The 20,408-nt window shown below is 41.4% G+C and overlaps 2 protein-coding genes across 6 annotated transcripts in view; one reads left to right on the plus strand and one right to left on the minus strand.

Moving 5' to 3' along the window:
• Nucleotides 1-11,655, plus strand: part of ZNF711 (zinc finger protein 711) — a 35,228-nt gene extending 23,573 nt beyond the window's left edge. For 4 of the 5 annotated variants that reach the window (XM_082770519.1, XM_082770521.1, XM_082770522.1 and 1 more), the window contains exons 15-16: nucleotides 918-1,023; nucleotides 7,509-10,015. The gene's annotated coding sequence lies outside the window, so the exon portion shown is untranslated. Of the gene's footprint in view, nucleotides 1-917; nucleotides 1,024-7,508; nucleotides 10,016-11,555 lie in introns of those variants that run through there. The other variant, XM_082770520.1, reaches the window with a different exon arrangement.
• On the minus strand, nucleotides 135-17,537 carry POF1B (POF1B actin binding protein). The gene is made up of 15 exons (XM_082770537.1): nucleotides 17,043-17,537; nucleotides 12,987-13,025; nucleotides 12,469-12,570; nucleotides 11,507-11,722; nucleotides 10,074-10,204; nucleotides 9,479-9,506; nucleotides 8,405-8,479; nucleotides 6,122-6,214; nucleotides 5,378-5,491; nucleotides 5,055-5,207; nucleotides 4,820-4,930; nucleotides 4,010-4,138; nucleotides 3,606-3,679; nucleotides 3,134-3,248; nucleotides 135-1,289 (listed from the first exon to the last, which is right to left on the minus strand). Exons 1-15 carry the CDS (start codon nucleotides 17,481-17,483, stop codon nucleotides 1,284-1,286), a joined length of 1,827 nt encoding a protein of 608 aa, XP_082626663.1. The 5' UTR covers nucleotides 17,484-17,537; the 3' UTR covers nucleotides 135-1,283.
• Nucleotides 17,538-20,408: the final 2,871 nt, after the last annotated feature.

Below are 20,408 nucleotides of genomic sequence, written 5' to 3' on the forward strand. Positions count from 1 at the left end.
AGCACCAATCACTATGATAGCATTAAAAAAATGCTTATTTTTCTTTTGGTGGTTTAGGTCACCAAAGGTGGTAAGTCATTAGTGTCAGTAAAATTATTCATTGGAATAGAATACAGTACTCTCTGTCATCGGATAGCTAAACACACGTTTATTTCGTAATTACACATAGCCTACAGGGTTCTTTCACCATTTAACATCGTATATGATCTATATTATTTGTAAACAGAAATAAGTAAGTCTGCAGAAATAGAGCAAAGCAAGAACCCTGTGATAGAGAGCTAGCACCTTTTGATGGCATGAAGTTTTACCTATGATGCTTAATACTTTCCCGCTCACCAAATGCACTGTCTTGCTTAGACAACTACTTAATTATTTATACCAAATCAGTTGAGAGAATTTCCATGGTCCTGCCTGGAGCAAAAAACTGTAAATAGTCAGTTAGTCTGATAGTAAAATTTATGAGCTATTTCATACTAGGTTCTTCAATATAAAAATAGACCATGTTCTTGGTATCTTCAAAATAAATAATTATGACTGGTTTGGGGGCTTGTAAAGGTTCAGCTGAAATATGTTAACTTTAACGCCAGTAATGTTATAAAGTCAGCATCATCCCAAACTAAGTATCTGCCAATTTAATAGGTACGTTTAAATTGTTGTATAGCTGGAGCAAGTTCAATATTTTGCCTTTGTCTCTTAGTTTCCCGTAGGCAGATGTAAGGTAAGTAAAGCTATTTCTGGGTTTTGCTTCACCTTGAAGAGGCAGCAATATAAAGTGATGATTGCTGAATCTGTCTGTATTGAAACCAGCCATTCAGTATGTGACTTAAATTTGTGTAAGTGGATAGAAGACAAGAACATGGATAATGCTATGAAGAGGAAACAGAAAAGGTTTCAGAGTTCTTCCTTTTGTTTCTTAGATTGCTGCAAGTGTGACTGAAGAATAGAGACTGAGGATGCAGACGCTAGTCCTGTCAAGAACAATAAGGCCACGACAGCATGGCATACCCTTCTCTTCTGAGAAAAGTAAGTGCATTTATATAAAGTACTAAAACAGGAACATTTACACACACGTGAGCGGCAGCTTATGGACACAGGTTCACAACAGTGCAGACAAGACATTGTCTTCCATCATCTTCATGCTTCCATGTTCTTCATTTGTTCTCTGGCCTTTCTCTCACTATCAGACTGACCCTTTTACTGATGCAAAAATAGCAGGAAGTAAAGCAACTTCAGTTGGTTATTGTGACCTCCTTTTAGCAGCTGTGATGGCCAAGGTATTTCTTTCATTCCTGAGAGAAAAAAGCAGCTTGTTAGAAGATAATACGCATACTTACAAAGCTGTCCTGGTATATAAAGCATGCATCCTTTATTTATTTTCTTTAATGCTCTGACTTTTTAAGCATCTGAAATGGCAGTGGGCCATTCCCCTTTAACAAATGCTATGCATATCAGTGCTTACAGCATCTAGTACTGGAAAGATGAAAGCTGTATCACTACATGTAAGCAGTTCTGTTCAGCAACTGACAGATGTCAGATCTGCTATGATTCACTGTCTTCAGTAAGCACAAAAACATAGACAATGATTTATGGTTGGTTGTTTTGTGTTTTGTATTTATGAAAACAACCAAGAGCAGGAAATTATCAGATACTAACATAGTAGATATTACAGAATTTCTACCTTAAAAGTTTTCTGTAATATAACTTGGATCAAAGTTACCAAAAAGATTCAAGTACCTTCATCTGGGTATCCTAAAGGATATTATTAACATACGTTAATCATATATTAATAATATATATTATTACTTGAAAGGCAGTACCATGTACATGCTATGTGCAGTATAAAACTACACTATTCAATACCTATCAATCAGCATCACTATTAAGTAATGAATGCAGATACAAAGATGTGGCTGACAGAACATAAACACAGAACAAATAGTGGTGAATCTCCAAGGAAATTGGCACTTCTTAAACTGTATTTATCAAGTTTATCTTACAACAAAACAATTCTGTTCCAGATGAAACTGCCACTAGTGATAAAGAACTAGCGATAAAGACCTTGGGAAACTTAAAACACAAACAGTTCTCATTTATTTAATGATACTGATCTCTTCAAATGCAGCATACACTCATTGTTTCCATTTTTATAATGGAAACTATGACAAACAAGTAAGCTAGGAAAGGATTTTAGCTTTTCCTTTATTACTGTTATTTATTATTTTAATTCTCATTTCATTAGGATGAATTTTGGAGGTCAGTAATAAAATTCTTCTGTTTGTCAATGACCTTTTATTTTTTAATCCTACTCCAGTTAGCATCTCAGGTATCCTTTCAGAACATGCCAGATGTTTTACCCTTAGTCTACTGAAGCTGCTCATATAATTACTTTTTCTTGGTTGTGTCCTCCACAAAAATGCTCTTATATTTCTTTAAATATGCTCCTCTGCTATATTCTATCCACATACAACTTCTTCAAACTCCATTGTTCAGAACACATGCTGATCTTTCTCAAGACTCTACTTTTTTCATATTTGACACTATCCTGTGTGCTGTAACATAAAGGAGAAAGTAAGACTGCAGAAGCTATTTAACATTAAACCACTCCTTAAAAAGTCACCACTCTTTTGCATTTCCTGGATTAGTCACTGCTCTGTTTCTATGTAAGTTTCAGGAATATGGTGCTTAATATGTTTTAATAATAGTGCAGAGTAATTAACACTCGTGATTCAGAAGAACACTGCGCACCCAAAACAGACCGTATGTGCACTTTACCTAAGAGCAGAACACTGAGGAACTTCCCAACTCCCCAGTACAGGCAATGATGCCCAGAAGACTGCCTTATGCATGAGGGCAAAAGCTGTTGTTAGAGCAACACCACTTCTTTTGTTAAAGGTAATTATGTGCCAGAGAAAAGAATGACAGGTTGTTTTATTTATACTCCACCTAGCAATTACTGCCTTCTTGAAATAGCCAGCACAGTTCCTTGACTTCAGTCACTTTGCTCTCTACAGCCTGGCTAAATTAACCCTACTCCTTTTTCTCTGAAGTCAGTTTTGGCTAATATTTTCTTTGAAGTTAAATCAAATATTTAGGAATTTCAGGGACTACATAGGCAATCTCTAGGTGAACTTACGTGTTTCCATATCTCTCCACTCCTCTCGATTACAATAGTTTGTGATTTATTGACAGGTGATGTAACTTTGTAGTCATCAGACAAAAGGCCCAGAATAGGATACTGGTTCCTGTACCTGTATTAAAAAGAGTTGCAAACCTGTTAACTATAAAACTGAAATCTGCATATCTGTATCCAAGTCACTAACTGATTTTATCACATAATCCTGTCAATTAACAACCCCCAAATATTTTTAGTAGTAACTAAAATGCTAATGTTGTAATTTTAATGCCACTTTAACATGTTCATTTGCTATTACAATGTTTAGTATTGAAACCTTTGTAGGTTTTTACGAGCTGAAGTATTTTTGCCTTTAAGTTGAACAGACATTTGACATTAAGACATTTGCAGGAGGTAAAGACTTAGTTTATAAGAGCTACACAATGGAAAATCAAAAGGATGTATTTTTAAGAAAGGTGAATAAGTACATTACTTCTTAGTGATGACAGTTGTTACACCAGGGGACTGACTGTTTGATAATCTCTCATGCTTGAGTCTGAAGAGGTCCTGAGAAAACCAACAGTAAATATTCAATTGAAATAAATAATGTTTCCTCAGGTATTAGTTCATTAAATCCAGAAAAAATTCTTGCAGAAATTCCTATCAAATAGAATATATTATACTATATATATTAAATAATATTATAGTTATTTAATTTATATTATGTATTTTTATATATATAGTAATAATCCTAACCCTGATGCCTTATCCAGAAGGGTACAAGTGCCTTCTAGCTTCCAACAAGTAATAAGCCACTAGTTAAGTTGCTACATTCGTAGTAAGTGGAGGTTTAAGCATAAAATATTCTTAGACAAAAAATAAGCTATCCTGTTGTACCTCTTGCTGTTGTTTAATGCAAGCGTCTTTCTCCTCGAGCATCGATGTCAATTCATGCAACTTTATTTGCAAGTCACTGTTGTTCCCTTCTCTTCTTGATATATCTTGCTGGAATTGGCATAACTGAGACTACAAAACACAGGTTAAGAAACAATCAGGTGCTAGGTGCTTCTTGCAGGTGACCTTTCAGTATGCATCTAGAAGTCCGCATGTATTTTGTTCATTAAAATCATCAACAGTAAAACTTGAATTAGTATAATTTACAAAATGCTGCGGACATAGGGACCACAGGAAACCCAGTCATTTTCAAATATAAACCTTGAACTTCACAATAAATTCAGAAAGCAATGATTAGGCTGAATTCTGCCAATATCAGTTTAACAGGTTTATAAGTGGAACTGGTTCCAGGGCAGTAAAATACTACTAAAATTCTTCAAATTAATTAGAGATTTCCTATGTGCAGTTTTGATTGGGATTTATCTTTATTTTCTGTTGGGTATCTTCTGGCAGTTTCTTATTTCATCAGGACAAAACGTCCCATTAGGAGTTAATGAGATTAGCAGTATTTCTTAATTTCTACATCTAAAGAATTTTAATTTTTTTAATGACACTTTAATAGGTTTTAGAGCTATCACTGGTGCTGCATAAACAAACTGCAGAGCCAGAAAGTAACTAAAAAGCACATGATATATTTTTTTTCTGTTTCCTAATCAAAACATAATTTTAAAAATATATATTAAACAAAGAAAATGGTTACCTCCAGTCATACAATATGAGGAATACACATAAGGGAAAAGTTAATCTACATACCCTAAGACTGCGGATCTCACGATCTTTATCCTCTCTCAAGTTATTGATCATCTCTACATAACGGCTGGAGAGTTCATCTGTGGTGGTCTGAAGTGTTGGATTAGAGCAGATCTACAGGAAAAAAAAAAAAGTATTTAACAAAGATAGAAGATAAAAATATCTTATAATTTTATTTTCTTAATTATCTGTGAATAACAGCTATTGAATACAGAAGTAGTGAAGGCCTCATTACTACCTGTAGTCTGAGGTTCTGGATCTCCTGCTCCAAGGCACGCTTGCAGTATTCCACTTCTTTCAACTGACAATCCTTCTCTCCCTCACTGAGCCGTAGAGAAAGGAGCTGTTCTTCCAGAGAGCGACACTTCACAGTACTCTCTCTGAGTCCTTGCTGGAAAGCACAGAAGTGGAACGAATGCATGGTGTTCCTTAGGGAAGTAACAGGCTCACACACACACAAACATACACCAGGCAGTAATCACTGAGAATACTCAAAAAGCCATCACACTGGCTAGTTTTTGCCAGACTGTAGAAATACTGAAATTATGTTCTTAGCTTTACCTGCTGCTGACGATTGTTCTCTCGCAGCGATGTCAACATAGTTTCATATTCTTTCACTTGAGATTCTTTAAAAGCCAAATCCTTCTTAAGTAAGACATTTTCAGTTTCTAACTTCTGTAAGACAAAAGCATGAACTGTCAATAGTTGCCATTTTTCAGTAAACAGCCCTTCAAATTCAAATATACTAAGTGATATTTTAGAACAGAAAATTACCCAATTTTCATTTAACTGCAAATAGCTCAGATTTGCTCATTATTGCAGTTATCTGTGGCTTCATGCTGTGTAGTAAGCACCGTTATCTTGGACACTGCTCTTTCAGTCTGTCCCAGAAAGACTTATTTGTAGTTATTAAACAGAAACCAACAGAAAAATCCAAACCAAAGACCACTTCACTGCACAGACTCCAGCAGGGAGGAGTACACCTTAGGTAGGAATGGAACAGAGGTCTCCTGCTTCCTGGCAGAATCCTATTTAAGTAAGCACTTGGCATTTATGCCCTGTCCATGTTAAAAGCAAAAACACAGTTCCCATACATCTCCCCCACTGAACGCTTGAAAACCACTTCTAGGAAGAAATCCAACCTCGTGTGCTGTTCAAGTCTTGCAAGGCCATTAATAAACCATCCATTTCTGTTAAAGCACCTGAAATCTGGACTTCCCAAGTTAAGCTTCATCATAATGGAGTTCTTACTGACAGGTAGCAACAAATGGATGAGGCCCAGGAAATGGAAAAATAACAACTTACCCCCAGGTCATCATGTAAGTGGCAAAGCTCTTCACGTAAATTTTTGAAAGTGGAAAGCACAAGTCTCAAAGATTTATCTGATGTTACTCTCATCTAGGAAAGGGAAAAAAAATGAAAAATATTATTATAAAATATATTAGTGAGCTTTGTTTACAATGTGCTTAACTATGTGTAAAAGAACAGAACTGCTATACAGCTGAAAATAACTCCTGGCAGTACTGTGCATGTCATTCTTGATGATTTCTACAAAGAAAGAGACACATTTTCAAGTACTTCATTCTACAGACAACACAATCTTTGAATGATTGCCTTTTAACACACAGGACAATATTTTTTAAAGAATGCAGGAACAAGAGAGTAAATGAGAATTGCACTTGGACACCAATAAAAATAAATGCATTAATAGTGCACAATCATTTTTTTGAGAGCTTTGTGAGTTACACTGATAAGGTAACCACCCTACCTGGAAAGCCACAGAGGAAGAAGTCATCATCTTTGAGACCTGAGAAAGCCCCTTTCAGCCCAAGTGCAAGGGAATGTATTAAACTACAAAAAGCAAAAACACCACAAAAACAGTTCCTCACTTTAAGAGTTCCCTAAAATTTAAAGGAGTCAACTGGATGAGAAAGAAGGGCAATAATGCATGATAGCCTAACACTGTTCTCTTTTTTTCTTTTAATACATGCTAACAACTGTGTATGGATTCATGGGAAATCACAAACTGTTGCATTTCGTGATGCGTTTCTAATATTCAAAAGAAAAAATGACTTTGAAAGAAAACGTGAATTCGTCAAATTTTTGACTCATCTAGATAGGCTGAACATTTTTGCTAAAGATATATTTCTTACATTCTGAAGAAAGTGAAATTCTGTCTGTTCCTCTTCCTCTAATACTTTCCCTCATCTTTCTTTATGAAAGAAATTTGTCGATTATTCAAATCTAAAAGAACTATTAAGCCCTTGTCATATTTGTCATTTCTACTGGTAATGTATTGAGACTGAGGCTTCACAAAAGAGCATTCTTTTGTAATTAAAGTGGAATTTCAGTTCTTTCAGTTGCTGACAATCTGTTTCACCAAAAGACACTTTAATTGTGTATTTTTAAAGCATTTTTGTAAGAATGTAAAACTAGATAGACTTAGAGAACATGGAAGATACATGTTCCAGTTCTTTCACAAAAGGGTGAGCTGAAACTGTTTCTGGGCATGGCGTTCTAACATGAGATCATGAAATATTTTGGTGTCAGTGTCCTTCATTCTAAAAGAATCACAGAATACTTGAGGTTGAAAGAGACTTGAGAGGTCACCCTGTCCAACCTCATGCTTAAAAACCAGGATCAGCTGTGAAGTCAGAGCAGGTTGCTCACTCACATACGTTTTCTTTACCAGGAGGTGTTCTGCAGCCCTCAGATGGCATCACCTGACCCCTACCCCAGGGAGACAGATCAGTGCAGGCTGCTGTGGATCCTGTTCTGACAAACCTACAGGTCAAGTCCACCATTCTGGAGCCAACCTTGAGATTCACACACTAGCTAGTGCTATTCACAGTACCACTGCTTTTAGTGTTTTATCAAAGGAAGGCGTCTTCCAAGCACTTCATAAAGAAGTCAGTGGTTTTTGGAAAAACACATACAGAGACTGCTAGAATGTTAGGAAGCAACAGAATGCATAACCATTCTCAGAAGCTGACGTTGATTGAAAAAGCAGGTAGGGATAACTAAGTAGCTAAAGAATATGATGAGAAAAAACACAAAAGCCATTTATAAATGGAGCCAAACCAGGAGGGGTTTATGTTTTGTTACTGGGTGCCACAGAGATACTGCTATAGTACAGCTGTTTGCCAGACCATTCATAAAAGGTGAGACCTCAGTTACAAGCAGTGGATGTAATAAGCAGTAATCAATACTCAATTCAATATTCAGTAAAATGCCTACTATGCACTTTTAGCTTTTAAAATAAAGCATTAATATACAGCACAAACAAATAAAAAGATGAAAAATCAGTGTTCTCCTACTTGTCAAAAGCCAAAATGGTTTCCAGTGGAACTGGAAGAAAGCTGCAGTAAAGCTCCGTTTATAACACAGCTAATCTGTGGAGTGAACTACCACAACATGTGACTTGAAGCCACCTGTATGATTCCATACCCTTCATATAGAATAAATGGAGAAAGCAGAATACAGAGCAATTTATGTTTTGTACCAGTTCCCGGGTACGTGTTGAGCCAACTTCTACTGTTTTGAGTTACCATAGGCTTCTGTACATCCCCCTCCATGCTATGTACATACCTGGAGGAGATAACGAATCTGCTGCTTTGTTGCCTCAGAGAGTCCTTTGGGAATTAAATCTTCTATATCTTCAGTCTAAGCAAAGGGAGAAAAGAGGAGACATCTTGATTAAGAATTTTGCCTGGTTGATCATAATGTGGTTTCTTCATTAATTACATAGCTCTACTATGAAAAACATGTTTAGTGCAAGGCAAATAAGAAGGAAAATAGATCAAAGTATATCCAGAAGTTTTCAAAAGCCTTATATGTGGCATATAGAAACTGAGATGAAGTGATAAATGAAGCATATATCAAAATATGCATTAAGCTTAACATTTCGTTAAAACGCAGCATTCAAAACAATTTCCTCTCAAGAAATAGCAATTAACACTAAAACAGAACTCCCAGCAGTTAATGATTATGAGCAAACCTCATTTTTCTAAATAATGAATAGACTGTCAACAAACAAATGACCAACACGTTACAGGAGATACTGCCAGTGATTAAGCAACACTGCTTCATGCAATTCATTCCTAGACAAATATTTCTACCATATAAATAATAACTTCAAAAATAACAAAGGTCCCAGTGATTGCATCAGGGCTGGATTCCCAAAAGAGAGCTGTCTGTAAATCTAAAAGCGTCTGTTCTGCCAACTTTACTTCCCCTCACTTCTGCGAGAGGCGGCGTTCTTCCCTTCTCGCAGTGCCCAGCAGTGTACGTTGCTGAACAAATGCTTTGTTGGCAAGAGTGAAAGATCCTACGCACAAAGCGCACAGAGAAAACAGTGTATGTGTGTAAGTCTGTGTTACAATGAAGCCACCACTGGCATAACAGGAAAGACTTAAAAAATTTGACTCTCATGCTGGAATGCAAATTGTTCAACTTCCCTTCTTTCAGTATTACCACATTTGCAAATACATAGCTAGCAGTAGGTTTCAGGCTCTGAATGTTCCTAACAAGCAGAAGTTGTTAGCTAACAGACTGGTATCCTTCAGCTAAACTGGCTTGGCTTAATTTGTTCCAAGATCCACACCATTCTTATTAAGACTAACTTTTAGGGAACAGCTTTGTAAGAGCATGCATGATGCTTACCTGACTCGTAAATTCAATGTCATGGTTCCTGTAAAACAGACAAAATGCAAGGGACTGATTAACAGAAAACCTGACAACTCCAACTTCATGACTACAATTACAAAAGGATTATCTTTAAAATATTAAAAAAAAAAAATTAAAAATCCTCAGACTAAGAGTCGTTACCTTCCCTTTAAGCTGATAGGGAACGTGTTGTTCAAAGGAGACCAGAATACTGACAGCAGTGCAGTCAGCACAGGCAGTTTCTTCGGGCAGTTATCCCAATTATGGCTGGTTAACCCAATTACATTCTTAATTGGCTTGGGCAATGTTTTTGCCCAGAACTATGCTGCAGTGTATTGACACACCTGAAGTGTTTACTTAGCAGTGGCAGGGGTTCTGTGATGGACTGCTTTGCTTAAGCTTATTTCAGTGAACTCTGAAAGCACAGAGAGCGAGAGGGGAACAATGAAGTACTGGTGATTGTGTGGGAAGGGTAAGAACATTATAAAGACTCAAAAAGAAAAAAAAACTTGCAAACAGTACTGTGCTCTTAACTGTGCACTGCTAGAATTTCTGGAACACCAAACTGACATAGCAGACATAAGGCCAATACCTTCCTCCTATCTTTTCCACATGCTGTAGTAAACAACTGTACAGGTCGTTGGTCTTGCGGTTCAGTTCGGCAAGGAGCTCGCCAAAGTAGCGGCAGTCCAGCTGGTCATTATTCTCCTGAGAGCAATTCACCTAACAGAAGATAAGCAACAAGATCATAATTGAGTTCCCCTCTTCAGGATGAAAGCTGAACATGAAAATGCTGCAAGTATGATGGATTTGTTTTCATTTGCTCTTACTAATTTGCAGCTTGTTTACACAGTTCTTTTCTTAGGTATTGAGTCTTCTGTGTCTTCCGTTTTTCAGAAAATGGTACAGAAATAAATGACTTTCCTTACAGCAACAAGCAACAGGCAAAGTACTATCTGTTACAGTAATATCATCATCATTCTAATATGGAAAGTGTAGGTAATTAGGAAATCTTTCTTTAATATTCTTTAATGTTTCTATAGCTGTAGTGGGTAAACCACACGTGGACAGCACCCAGACAATCCCAGCCGGGTGCAGGATTCCCCACTGCAAAAATGATAATTGCATCCCCACATTCTCACTGCTTTTGCATACATACACGTGCCGGAGTATTTCTGATGGATGAGTTGAGAAGCTCTGACATAAGCCACCTCCTTTTTTTAAGCCCAGCAAAACCTAAAGGCACCTCCCAGCAAAGACCAAACGTTGCCGTATGTGAATAACAAAAGTAAAAACAGCAGCCCAGGCTGAATTTACCTAAGGTGTGTTTTTTTTGTTGTTGTTGTTTTGTTTTTTGTTTTTTTTAAATGAGAGTCTCTAGCTATGGAAGATTCCACATAGGTCCAGTACTGAAGACACCCAGTATGTTATCACCACCTATATATGGAACAGATGCACAGGAAGGGACTGCTACATTCCCACCCCCAACCGAAATGGTAGTACACACATATAGGTGTCCTCTGGCAGCTTGTAGAAACTCAGGAACATGCAAACTATTCTAAAGGAAGCTAGTTTTGCGCTTCCAGTGAAGTAATTCTCAATTCGTCAAGTAATTCTACATCAGGTTGAAATCTATTTCAAATCCTTACTGATCGTTTGAGAAGGAAAGCAATGCTGAATGGGTGTATGTCCATTTTACAAAGCAGTGTAAGTTTTTACCAAAACTGGAAGTATGAGTCTTGTATTACACAGCCTTTGCTGTACAAAAAGTGACAGATGAAACCTGACTGAATCAATGGGTAGCACTCCCAGGTACAGAAAAACGAAACGAACAAAAAAAGCCCACAACACAATAAAACAGCCAGACTTGACGGATTAAAATTACAGTAAAATAGCATACTATGATTTTGAACAAGGCTTGACTGTTGAGACCAGAGATCAGTAATTTTGTGTGTCTGTGAAGTTTTATACTCCACACAGAAAAATGTACTGTGAATAGTAAAACATTAAACAAAGGATTCTTACCGGTTCACATGTCTGAACTGTGACCCTCCTCACTGTATTTCCTCTGCAGTCATCGGTCACAGAAACTGGAATTATTTCACAAGGGCTGCTGGTCTGTGTCTGTTGGCACTGGTGAGTGACTTGGGACTGCTCAGACGGCTGGCAGGGCTGGATAACGTGGCACTGGTTGGATTGTTGGGGAATCTGACACTGGTGGGAAAACTGATACTGCTTCTCCTAAGACAGAAACACATTTTTTAAGCTTCTGAACACATCTTAGTGAGATGGAAGCATCATATGAATACATAAATGAAAGAAATATGTTTTTGCATGGAAAGACTGATGACAGTTTCAAATGTCTTTTAATAATTTCAATAAAATTGTTTTCCTAATTGAATACAAGTTTGTCTCATACTGTCACACTTCAGCACTGTAATTCACCAACTCCTCATATTTTAGCAGCTGCAAATGAACGCACAGAAGACACACTTCTCCTAATTGAGTTGTTTCATTATATTGCTCCACTTAACATATTCACTGAGGCAATAGGGACCTCCATTATTTAATTTAAAACATCTATATCCTGTTCTCACAAGTATTTTAGAGATTAAAGAGCTCCAGTTGAACTACTTACTGAGTTTTTGTTACTTAAATTTAAAAAAAAAAAGTACAGGAAATGGCTGAAGACATTTTCCTCTATAAATGCTTTCAGCAATTCCAGGTTAAGTGTGTGCCATGTATCAGGGAGACACACATCTTGGTTTTATAATCCAAGAAAACTGCTGTTGACAAAACCACTGACCAGAACAACAAGCTAGGAACTAGTTTATGTTCCAGTCTTTGAGAATGTGTACTGTGCCTCGACAAGACAGTGCTCTGGTGGGTGCAAGTTCACAAAAACAAACAAACAAACAAACAACAAAACCACGAACATTACTGTCTCAATTTCCTTTTGCAGTAGGTTATATAAACAACCAACTTACTTGGTGGGGATTTAACAGCTCGTACTTTCTTATTGTCTTTTCATAGATGACATTATTTCCAGGGCAGAAATTCCCCCCTCTAAGAAATGGGGATAATGGCTCCTGTAACATTTTAATAAAAAGCATTCGTAAGTGTTGTCACATAGTGAATTCAGAGTTAGCATAATTTGGACTGAAAAAATGAGGAGGAATATTTGTAACGTGAAGATGCATGCGCTTTGGAAGAGTTTTCTGAGTTACCCACATTTGATCGTGCATTCATTTCATCTTGAACCCAGAATTATTTATTTTGCAATATCCGTGCAATGTGCTTATAGATTCTCATCTCGTATCTCTATTTCCCTTCACCCCCGTGGTGTAATGCCAAGTGTACCATTTTCTCACAACTACAGAATCCGACCAGGCAGAAGAAAATGAGTAGGCTGTGTAACAAAGGTGCACGTCATGCCATGTCAGCTAGAGCTCATCAGGCTATGAAGCTTGCTTGCCTTAGTTGTTCACCCAAGCAGTTTACCTACCTGCTCAGGATTCTCTATAATAATCCTTCGAACGGTGCCCTGCAAGGAAGAAAAGAAGTAAAGATTCAGTGATTACTGTACTTTAAAACCTTTTATGCTCAGAATTCAGGCTTACATGCATTTCCAAATTAGTCTGAGTATGGTAATCAGCTATAAATGTACTGAGAGCCATTGGCTGAAATCACTGAGAAGTGTTACAGCCACGGCCTTTCCACCCAAAAGGAAATAACCCATACACAGCACAGCAGCGCGCAATCTGGACTCTCAGTAAGAAGAGTTTGTTTTTCCTCAGCCACCTATTTGTAAGTCAGAGGAGGTGAGTCCTTGCTGTCTGTAAGTGCCAGTGGACCAGGACACAGAGCTAGCACCGGACAGGATCTTCACAGATCACGTGTCCCACAAAACACTGTCTTAACTGCAGCCTTTCAGATTAAGATCAGCTTGTGTAGTGATGCATCTCTAAAACACCTAAAAAAAACAGGGAAAGAAAATCTGTATTTTGCTTAAAAGCCAAAATAAGAGGGACCGGGGAACTGCCAACAAACCAAACAACTACCCAATGCACCAAACTGCAGCAATTATTTCAAAAAGCGGTACAAAACTCCATAACTGACGTGGAACATTGACTCATTCTTGAAGGAAAAATGAAATACACTTCTTTGAATTGCAAAAATCCACAAATTACACCAGTTTTGCTCTTGTTCAAATACAGATTCTTTTGCTCCTCCCCTCAGCCCCCACTGTCTACAAGCAATTCAAGCAACCGTGGGCAGTTTTCCATTTTGTGGACCCACAACAGTTGTTACAGCGCATGCACGTTGCTTGAAGCCTCCGTGCCCAGCTCTTTACCCAAGTAAGCACAATTCCCACTGAATCTCATCTAAGGATTAGGCAGTTTGTTAGTTTACAACATCCTACTTATTCCTCCTTACAGTGCATGCTTTGAATTTTCCTAACAAATCATTTACCCCTTTAACCCGTGGGCTTGGGAAGTTTATATTGCTGTAGTTAAGCCTCAGAGACGTTCTTAACTGGGTAAGAGCAACTCTGAAGTAGGTCAAATTTCCAGCTGTGAAGTGTTGCACAAGTTTAGGAAGCCCGAAGCAGTTTTCCAAATCTCCCAAGAGTGAATCATAACAGCACCACGGAGGAGAAATCAAAGTAGAGAAGAAACTGCTTTAGCATCAGCCACAGTAATTAAGAAATCTCAAAATGATAACTGCTGCAGAAAACTTCGAAAGCTGCTTGCTCGTCCTCCCACACCCATGGGTCCTTCAGGGCTCAGCTGGGAGGGAACCCCCGCAGCTGGTGAGGCTCCGTACCGGGACCTAGCTCTGAGAGGAGCCAGCCTGCGAGTCGGGAGCGTACAGCCTGGTTTCTGTGTCACTGACACCTACACAGTGTGAGCTGAGAAGTGAAATACCGAAACAAGGAACGCTGCTATTCCCCTCACACAAGTTAGCCAGAACACTCCCTTGGAGCGCAGTGAGGCAACCGAGGGTTTCGGTGTGCCTGGCAGGACCAAGCCCTCGTCCAGTACAAGTGACAGGGCAGAGATCTCTTCTTTTTCAGCACTGACTGCTATTGTGTGGCACATTAAAGCCAGGTGAGCATCATCCACAAAATTAAGAGGCACAGTTTCAATGCACTGAAAAGCTGTACGAACACACCTGATCTCAATGACGCTGCCACAGGCCTTTGGAGCACGCAGCTCACGCCTCGGGAAGGACAGCGGGTGACAAAACTCACAGCAGAGGCGAGCCCTCAGCACTCATAGCACGGGCCCAGCCACGAGCAGCTCTTACAGGGCTTCCCCTGAGAGGACGCCTCACAGAGGCTTTCAGGATTTTACCCCACACTGAAAACAGACATCTCGTGCATACCATTTCCTGCCCTATTTTTTCATGGCCATGGTACGAGTGTTCACATGTGTAAATCACACAGAGAATTTATTCTAAGCAATATTCGTCATTTGGTTCTGGTAGGTGAGGTGCCTTCAGTCCCTCCATATGAAACCTGCTGTGGCTGGGAGTAGCATTTGGCTTCTACACCAAGAATAAAACAAAGTTAAAAAAAAAAAAAAAAAAAAAGGAAAGAAAACTGAATCCTGAACAATCTGCAACCACAAGAAGCACAATCACACATGCTATACACATGCCACTATCACATTTTCCCTCCCTCTAGTTTATTAAAAATGTACGTGAACACAACAGAAGACACCAACCATAAGACTTAATATCAGCGTGCTAATAGTGATGGAGGTGTTCATTATCACTAATCTATAAAAGCTCTGCAGAAGTAAATTAAATATTGCTCAAAGAAAGCCCTTCGCCTTATCAACAGTAATAAGCTTAAACTACAGCTCCAGGCTGCCACTAACTGAGAATTCGCGTTCAGGTAAAACGTCTCTGTGAGTCAGAGATCATTGCAGTGCTTCATTTACGCAGCCAAATGGCAATTTCTCACGCAGAGCACTGCCCTTCTCCTGGCAGCTCCCTGGAAACCTTTGTGGGTCCCCAGACCGCCTCTCGGGCCACCCCTCCCAGCGCTCCTCTGACCGCTCCCATTCAGCGCCAAGCCAGCAGCAACTCCTGCCAACTCCCCGCTGACTTCCCTATCTGTTGCTCTCTTCTTCCTGAAAAACCTCCTAATAACGTTTATTAACCACCTTCGCTCTCCACCACTGAAATTGCAACCCACACAAAACCCAATTTAAACTACACCCTCTTTTGTCTTTAATCCAGCAAAACACTTCCAGAAATTATTTTTCCATCAGCACAACTTACTGGACTTGGTGACTAAAACAGATGCTGAAAATCAAACATACTTCCCAGAGCTGGGACAGAATTTGGGTCTGTAACCAAACTGTTCATCAATCTGGGGATAGAGGCGAAGTCTGGGCCTCCAGCGTTCATTCTCTTGAACATCAACGTAACTGAAGACAATTCAGCCTACCTTCGAGCCCAGCCAAGCAGATCACAAACCTGTGAGGGGAGCCCCGTGTTTACACTCCTGCTCCACATCTTGCCAAGGAGGGATTAACAACCTGGGTGCAGCAGGTATCTGTGGCTGCCACAGCCACATCACACACCGTGCCAGGGAAGCAGCTCGCGTTACAGAACCAACAGAAGCCACCCTATCCTCCAGAGCAAGGCAGCCTTTAAACTAGGCAAAGCGGCTTTGGAAGAGGATCAGGTTTCATATTTGCCTTAATCCCTGTTCTTTTTCATAGTCAAATATTTTTACACCACAGGAAAGAAAGTTAAATAAGAGTTGAGGAACTTGGAACAAATGCATGTTCCTGTATTGAATGTATTATGTCAGTCCTGTTTCTATTGATATTAATGACGGTCTGACGTATGAGAATGGTATAAGAACAAATTCTGATGTTTTCTGTTCTTATATAGTCAAAGCTGTTCTCAATTTATTGATCTCTACTTTTAAGATGTATCTATTAAACTATTAAATTCCATCAACCGCTTCAAGCTGTACATTCCCTGAACGCAGACACCGCAGCTGACCAGCTGAACTACTTTGCGGAGACCTTTACACCAAGCTGAGCGGGGACCGTGCCCCCTCTACCTGCCTGGCTTCACGGCCCCCTGAGCCTGCTGTCGCTCACAAGGCAGCGCACCCAGAGATAACACACGAGCAAGGGGCCTGGTGGGTGGACATGGGGCAAACCTGGAGCTGCAGCAGCAGCAGCATGCGGCTCTCCATCGACTTCCAGTTTTGCTGATGGCAAAACAGGCAAAAATGTTTCAGTAGACTAAGAGGTTCAGAAGTTTTTAAAAAAAGTAAACTGGGGTTGTCCAAGGGGACCAAATGCAGGACTGCTGGATTTACTCAGAATCAAACGAAAAGGGGACTTCAACGGGGAATTCACGAGTTGCGGGCGAGGAGCAGCCAGGGGAAGGCAGCCGTGTGGCCGGGGCAGCACCTGCGGCCTGGCGCCTCTCCCTCTCGGCTCCTGGGCCTCGGCCCCGGCCCTGCCCGGCCCCGCCGCCTCCTCTCCTCTCCTCTCCTCTCCTCTCCCCTCCCCGGGCCGGGCCGTACCTGTGGCGGCGTCTCGCAGGCGGGGGGCAGCGGCTGGCAGCCGTGCGGGCACTCGAGCGGCGAGGCGGCTCGGGACGAGCAGGAGGCGCTGGGCCGGCGGCAGCCGGGGCCGTATGTCCGCACTCTGTCGAGAGCGGGGCCGCCGTCGTGGCGCTGGAAAGGCGCCGGCTCGAAGCAGGGCAGCGGCCGCGGCGGCTCGGGGCAGGGCAGCGGCTCCCGGCACTGAGGCGGCTCCGGGCAGGGCGGCGGCGGCGGCGGCGGCTCCCGGCACGGCGGGGGCCGGGGCAGCGGCTCCGGGCAGGGCGCGGGGCGGCGGGCGGCGGGCAGCGTGCTGTAGTGCTGCTGCCGCCGGTAGTAGTGGTGCTGCTGCTGCTGCTGCTGCTGCTGCTGCAGGTGAGGGGGCAGCCCGAGGGGCTGCAGCTGCTGCTGGGGCCCCAACATCGCGGCCGCCCCCCTTCCCCCGCCGATGGAGCAGCGGGGCGGCGACTGCGGCGGGGAGCCGGGGCAGGGCGGCGATTAGTACCCGCCGGGGAGCCGCGCCTAGCCCAGGACACACCTTCGGGTGGCCGGGGCCGCCGCCGCCTCCCCGCCCGGCAGCGCGGCCCGGGACCGCTGCGCCCCGGGGGCTGGGGCTGGGGCCGGGGTCCCGGCGGGCAGGCAGCGGGAACCGTCCTGAAACCGAAAAAATTGGGCGTGTGTGTGTGCGGTTGGGTGCAGGGGGAGGTCGGTTGTGTGCTCGGCAAGGCAGCGGGCACCTGTCCCGAGCCCGGCGCTGTCGGTGCTGTGCTGAGGGTTGGGTTCCTGCAGCGCGCTGCCCCTAGCAGGCAAACCCTAACCGAGAGCACGGCGCTGTTCCGCGTGTTGCTGTAGTAATAACATCATTATAGAATGTTGTGTAAGAAATATAATCCTCAATAATAAACCTCAGATTCTTAATTTTGCCAGTTTGTTTCCTCCACATGCTTACTACGCTTTCAGGTCACGCGGTGCAGTCACACGCAACAGAAAATAATTTCTGTAGTATCACATAATGCCAAGGTACCTTGAGAATGGAGCAACACTGGCTGCAGTAGTCCCTGTGACGTTACATTGCCCATTCACTGAAAGCTTTGTCTCAAATTAAAAAGTGCTCACACGAAACCTGCTCAGCGGGCGGTTGGGAAGCTAAGAGGTGTAGGACCAGGACGATACAACAGTTCTGTATTTTAAGGTACTGTGACAGCTGGAGATATTCATCAAAAATAAAAAGTTTCACTTTACCCTCAGGCATTAAACCCAAACAGACACGAGGGTATAAAACAACAACAAAATGCATTTGAAGTTCTAGCCCACTGGTTTCAAAGGCACTATATGCATAGACAAAGGATGTACCTGAACATAAGAGAAATACATACATTTTTACTTAAAACCTCATTCCTGGTTCACCAGCTGAGAAAAGCTATTGATGGCTTCTGACAAAAACAATTAAAAAAATCCCTTGGAAAGCAACAACCTATGGTTACAACAGCCCAGTCTCTATTTTTACACAAACCATTAGAAATTGCTTGACGCTTCAGTAGGAAACCACAGAAACTACAGTAATACTCCTCAGGGAAAAACAAGTGCTGTAATGCTACACGTAGAAAAGACCATTAGTTAGCCAGCTCACAAAATCTTACCAGTCTGCAGGATACTGCCCTGCTTAATGAAGAGTGCCCTGGAAATTTCTTACAAGGGTCAGCAGAAAGAAAGGCCTAAGTCATCCTATTGTAATGGAAATACGAAATAACTTCCGTGAAAGTCTGTGGATGTGGTAAGGCTTATTGGTGTCATAAATAATCACAGTAAGTAATGTACGCACAGGGATCTGTACCAGGTAATGAAAACCGCCTCAAACAAAGCGCTTGAATTTCAATGTGACCTACGTTCTCTATACGTCTAAAACCGAAAGTGATTATTTCCTTCTGTGTCTTACAGTGCTACCTGGTAAAGGAGATCGTGCCGTGATAACTGGCTGGGAGGAATAAACCTGTGTTTTGATACAAAATAGCAGAGAAAAATACTTGTTTGGGAAGACCACTACAAAACACACATTGTATCCTGGTGTCTACACTTAAATTATTGAAATTATTTGTCATGTTGAGGAACAGATACCTACACAATACCAGGCTGAGAAACTTCTGAAGGGGTTGAGGAAGAAAGGGTTAAGAAGCCAGCAAAATGGCAGGGAGCTGCACAGCCATAACTTGATGAGGCAGAGATAAAAATCTGCTTTCGGCTGTAAGGAAAGCATTAGAGATTGAAGGGGAAGTCAGAACCAACTGGTAAGTAGAGGCTTCGGTTTTCTGATCCTCCCTTTGAAGGAAGTGCAATAATGCACTTGAGGTTTGGTGGAAGGTGCCTGTCTGCAGACACCTATGCAGTGCAGCCACTTTGTTCCTCTTAACCTCTTTACCTTGGGCTACCTGGATCACGCTGTGCTGACAGTGGGAACACACCTGGCAGAGAAAAGCATGTGGGCAGCAAGATGTCTCTCCCCATTCCAAATGGCCAGCACTGCCTGGCTACAGCCTCTTTTCTCATCAACCAACAAAAGCTTAATGTGCTGAATTCCCTCTAAAGGTGCTTTCAGACAAGACAGCGAGTGTAGCGCTCCAGCAGTTTACCAGTGACACGGTGACTGTCCAGAACGTGCTGCTTAAAGCACAAGGAGATCACTGTCTTTTTAAAAGACCAGCTTTGTTAAATCAGAAATCGTGTTTTTATGGCAAAAATTACTTGGTCATGGTGACAGCCTATTTTATGCAGGTCAGGCTTGTATGAGCAGACTGCACTTTCTGACTTGAGAGTCCTTTTAATTTTTTCCTCAGAGCTTTTGCTTCTCAAGTGCCTTTTTGCTCTTAATTCTTTGTGGAGATATATATATAAATTATTTGTCATCAAACAGAATACAGAGTAGTCTGGGGGAAGGGGAAAAATATACGTGCTCCTAACCAATGACATTCTATCTACTCTTTTGCAGACACAGGTGACCCTGACACCTGGGAAAACAGAAAATGTGATCTGTGACTGCAAAGCTGGTACAATGTGAAATAAAATAGCACTTACCTCTTTTAGAATATCTTTTGTCCTCTAATTCATCTTTTCTTCATTAAACAACTATGGATGCTGGGTGTACAGACAGCTCTGGAACATCAGGATCTCAGATCTCCTTCTTGAACCACCTGAAGACAAATACAAGTCTGTAACACACAAATGCACACCGGGGTAGAGAGGATTATAGTGGAACTACCAGGAGTTGAGTGAGGAAGGGCTAAGTATTGAGCAAAGATCTGACTGGGGAAAACCTAGCCAGGGTAGCAGAGGCAGCATTGGCTCTGTTGCACC

The sequence above is a fragment of the Aythya marila genome (genome assembly GCF_965140915.1).
Source record: "Aythya marila genome assembly, chromosome: 13".
Lineage (NCBI taxonomy): Eukaryota > Metazoa > Chordata > Aves > Anseriformes > Anatidae > Aythya > Aythya marila.